Source organism: Poromitra crassiceps (assembly GCF_964638095.1).
Source record: "Poromitra crassiceps genome assembly, chromosome: 4".
In the NCBI taxonomy this organism is placed as follows: domain Eukaryota; kingdom Metazoa; phylum Chordata; class Actinopteri; order Beryciformes; family Melamphaidae; genus Poromitra; species Poromitra crassiceps.
This window is the reverse complement of record NC_139626.1, coordinates 6,561,299-6,566,298: the sequence shown is the minus strand read 5'-3', so window position 1 is coordinate 6,566,298 and position 5,000 is coordinate 6,561,299. Positions and strand designations below refer to the sequence as shown.

The 5,000-nt window shown below is 45.5% G+C and overlaps 1 protein-coding gene across 1 annotated transcript in view; it reads right to left on the bottom strand.

Moving 5' to 3' along the window:
• The window catches only part of LOC310775455 (ankyrin-3-like), a gene marked incomplete at its 5' end in the record, with an annotated part of 180,317 nt that overhangs the window by 72,693 nt on the left and 102,624 nt on the right, over window positions 1–5,000 (bottom strand). Inside the window, one exon of the mRNA XM_083635605.1 lies at window positions 3,832–3,930. Within this exon, the coding sequence (XP_083491731.1) occupies window positions 3,832–3,930 (99 nt within the window). The remainder of the gene's footprint in view (window positions 1–3,831; window positions 3,931–5,000) is intronic.

Genomic DNA, 5,000 nt, shown 5'->3' with positions numbered 1-5,000 from the left:
TTTTAGCAAATATATTTTTTTAAATCACAGACTATATTCGTTTTGACCTATTTTAATCTAAATACAGAAGGCTACAGTGTTGTGCAATCTGGGTAATGTGCAATTCTGTTTTTAGCAAATATATCTTTTATAATCTCTTTTTTGCATTGGATTGTACTTTTTGGGCAGTGTGCAATTTTGCTAACTGTTACTGTAATAGTTCTGATGTTATGTGCTGTATGTATTGTCTGTATGTACGTGTTGTCTGCCAAACAGCAGCCATAAGGTGTATGTCCAAGACAAATTTCCTTCGGGACAATAAAAGTCTATCCTATCCTATCCTATCCTATCCACCTTATTTCTAGCTGCCATGATGCCTGATGGGTGCTTCTTCCGCTTCCGGTGTATTTTTTACACTGTTTTAACTTGACAAAAAAAACGTCTATGAGGATTTTACAGCAGAGCCATTCTGCTCTACGGCCGTGTCGTTCGGGTGCTGGGATAATGTAATGCATTGTGGGTAGTCCGCTACTGTGGCTAATGCTAACTGCTAGCGTAATAGTTACTTTGCATGGCAGTAAAACGCCACTGAATGACCAAATTGATTTAACTTTTAACCATTTCGAGTAACACTGTTTCCATATGGACCCCCAGCGTTGGTTAGTTGTTTATAACGTGACTATATTTATAACTTTTATAACGGACTCCAGCTTGTGGTTTATAATTCGGGTCTGCAGCCGTGTACAAAGGCTGCAGAAGAAGCCTGCATGACTTATTGTTGCAAGCTGCAACAATAAGTCAGGTTAAACCGGACCTTGTTCCCACAATTATTTTTTACAGTGGGGCATTCAAAAATAAGGTGGATAGTTGTTACTTAATGGCAGTATCATTACTACTGCCATTACTGTGCATCTCTCTCTCTCTCTCTCTCTCTCTTTCTCGCTCTCAACCGACCGCTCAGGGCAGATGAACGCCCACCTAGAGACGGGTCTGCTCTAGGTGACTCTCTAGTAGGTTTCTTCCTCCTTAACCCATTGATAGCTGATGCAGCATTTGTGTGTGTGTCTTAAAGGGATACACACACAAATGCTGCATCAGGTATCAATGGGCTAAAGGGGTCTTTTTCCTTGCCGCCATCGCCAAGGGCACGCTCTTCTTGGGTAATTGTTTCCATTGTCACATGACCTGGCAGTAAAATGGCCAGCGACTGCACGTGATAATTGTTTCAATTGTTGGGTCTAAAATCAAGAGCCTGGGCCCAGTTGCACAAAGCACCTCTGGTTAAGATTTGCCTTAGAGTCAGAGTTAAGGTGTCCATAAAATAGAATCGGCTGCACAAAACACCATTAAATCTTATGCGTATGTTTTCCTTAAAATGTTTAACCTTATGGAGAAGATTTAAGGGTGTTTTGTGCAGCCAATTTTATTTTATGGACACCTTAACTCTGACTCTAAGGGAAATCTTAACCAGAGGTGCTTTGTGCACCTGGGCCCAGGGTATTCTACCTGCTCTATTTGTAAAGCACCTTGAGATAACTCTGGTTATGATTTGGCGCTATATGTTATATGCTATGGTTAGGAGTGTAGCGCCCACAGTTAAAACAGGGAGGAAGTGGAACCCAAAGGAGGCAGTACAGCAAGCACAGTCAGCTCTTAGACACAGGGATATCATAGGTCAGGTGCAGCATGGGCGTGGAGGCTTAGGGTTGTGCATAGGGAAACCTGTGTGGAACAAGGCATCAGTAATAGAAAAGAGGAAGATGGTAGTTGAAGAAGTACATAGGCAAGAGGAGGCAGTAAGATGTACTAAGGCAGTGTCGCAGGCAAAGCAAGGACAGTGGGTGAACTGGGAGAGTGTAGAGAAGAGAAAGTTGAAGTGGAGAGAGTTGTGGAGCATGGAGGCCAGCAGAATTAGATTTATTCTAGGGGCTACTTATGATGTGCTGCCATCTCCCCAGAACTTAAATCAGTGGTTGGGCGAGGATGGTGCCTGCCCGTTGTGTTCTAGTGTATGTACATTGAGGCATATACTGTCAGGGTGTAAGGTCAGTCTCTCCCAGGGGCGATACACCTGGCGTCACAACCAGGTGTTGAAATGTTTGGCAGCTGCAGTTGAGGAAAAGCGGCTAGAAGTAAATTCTCTAGTTGCTAGCAAAGAGAATAGACAGATCAAATTTGTACGTGAGGGAGAAAAGATTAGACCAATTAAGGTCAGGCACAAGTTAGGGCAGCTAAGTGTAGGTGGAGCCTGGGAAATGAGGGTTGACTTGAATGAACAGCTAGTCATCCCAGCATATATAGTTAGCACCCGGCTACGTCCGGACTTGTTACTGTGGTCTGAGGTAGAGAAGAGAGTTTATTTTATCGAACTCACAGTCCCGTGGGAAGATCGAGTTGAGGAGGCTTATGAGCGCAAGAAAGCTAGGTATGCTGAAATGGCAGCAGAGGCAGAGCAGCGAGGTTGGAGGGCTCGAGTGCGGCCTGTAGAGGTGGGCTGCCGTGGTTTTGTGGCAAAGTCCGTTATTGCCTTACTAACTGAGTTGGGCATTCGGGGACGGAGCCTGAAACTTGCGGTTAGCAACATGTCTCAGGCAGCAGAACGAGCAAGTGAATGGCTGTGGATAAGGAGGAAACATGCTAGCTGGGGAGCTCGCTAAGGTCAGATTGATTGTTTGTTGTTGGTCATGATTAACGGTCCGCATCAACAGGGCTGAATCATTGACAGTGGTGGTGTAGTTAGGGATTGTTTGTTGTTGGTCATGATTAACGGTCCGCATCAACAGGGCTGAATCATTGACGGTGGTGGTGTAGTTAGGGATTGTTTGTTGGTCATGATTAACGGTCCGCATCAACAGGGCTGAATCATTGACAGTGGTGGTGTAGTTAGGGATTGTTTGTTGGTGGTCATGATTAACGGTCCGCATCAACAGGGCTGAATCATTGACAGTGGTGGTGTAGTCAGGAATTTCATACCGAATCGACCTGGATAGCTAGGCTTAGATAGTGAGGTAATATGCAGTTGTGCGGTGGTAGCATGGAGGGGGGTGTTTCCAGGATGCTGGATTACACCGTTAAGCCTTCTTGAGGTGTCGTGGGCCTAACTTAACGAAACGTCGGTGAAGGAAGGTGCCCACTTGAAAACCCCAATGACATGCTTCATACTGCTGTTGGCTAGGGTAGGTAACTGGTGATTTGTGTCTTGTTTATTAGTTTGTTAGCCTGTTAGCTTGTTTTATTCTGGATTGGGCTTCTAAATGTGTTTTTCCTCGGATTTTGGCACAAGGGATAGTAACATCTTGTCCTGTGTATTAATTAATACAATTGATTGATTGGCTAACTAGATTGCATTTGCTTGGACCCGTCTTTCTACACTGCACCACAACGTTGTCTACATGTGTCAGAGCCTACAAATGGTAAACATGCTAAATGAGAGAAGATACTATTCCCATGGCTGCCATGCCTGATGTCACAGTTGGACGGCTATAAAACACAAGCTGAGGAAAGAGCTGATTCCTACATGATTGTGGGTAGATACTGTAGCTCGCCGGAGAATGACTTCCATATGTAGTGTAGGGACATGGCAGAAAACACTCAAATGTTAATGTGAAGGGGACTTTGTACAATATCTCCCTCTCTGTTTCACCCTCTCTCTGCCTCTCTGGAACTATCTTTCTCAAGTACGCACAAATGCTTATACTGTACACGCGCACATACACAAACACTGACATCAGATAGTTGTGCTGGGTTAGTGTATATTTTCCAGAATGTGTGTGTGTCTGTGTGTGTGTGTGGTGTGTGGTGTGTGGTGTGTGTGTGTGTGTGTGTGTGCGCGCGTGTGTGTGTGGGCCGTACCTTCCCTGCAGCATCTGGCAGGGCGTTCTTCTGCAGCAGCAGGTTGGCTACCTCGATTTTCCCATATTTTGCTGCTACATGCAGGGGAGTGAAGCCCTTCTGGAACGACACACAAGAGTAGAAAACTATAACACCAAATACAATATACAATATTACTACTAATACTACAAGCATCATCATCAGTATATAAATATGAACTGGGGCTCTGTGTCTCTGTCCCACTGATGACATCATCACTGATGTCATAACCCACTAATGACATCATCAGTGATGTCATAAACCACTGATGACATCAGTCCACTGATGACATCATCAGTGATACACACACAAGAGACAGACACACACACTGATCACATCAGTCACATCACTAATGATGTCATCAGTGATGTCATCAGTCTGAGGCTCACGAGAGAGACTGAGGGAGAGGGAGAGAGACTGAGGGAGAGGAGGAGAGGGAGAGAGACTGACGGAGAGAGAGGGAGACATTGTGCTCACGCCAATAGGGCAGGCAAGGCCGCGCAGCAGCCGAGCTGCGAATGCGTGCTGCAGGGCCAGCTCGGCGAGTTGCAGGACGGGCGAGGCCGCGCAGCGGGCGAGCCTAGGAACGAGCGCGGGTAGCGCGTGATATGCCTAGTGACTCTAAAGAAACACTGCTACTGATACTACTAGTATCACCACTACGAGTACTATTACTAACAGTACTATTACTAACAGCCAGTTAGTCAGTCAATTAGTTCCTAATTACTACATGACACACTTCAAGCGCTCCTTATTTGTTCCTCACTCCTGTCCTCATTGACATCCTACAGACGGCCGCTCCACACAATCATGTGTGTTCAATCACAAACCATTGAAACATTTGAAGGGCTAAGTCATTAATACCGCCCCCATCTGACAGCGTCAGGTTACTAAGTCATGACAACATCTGGCAGCGTCAGGTTACTAAGTCATGACAACATAGCACAAAGGGGGGTTCTGCTGTGTTTCACCAGATTCTTCTGTTATGAAGCAACACAGATCAGTGACCATGGATCCAAACCAACTCTGCCCACACACACCCAGCCTTGTGTTTGTGTATGTGTGTGTGTGTGTGTGTGTGTGTGTGTGTGTGTGTGTGTGTGTGTATGTGTGTGTGTGCATGTCTGTGTGTGTATGTATGCGTGTGTGTG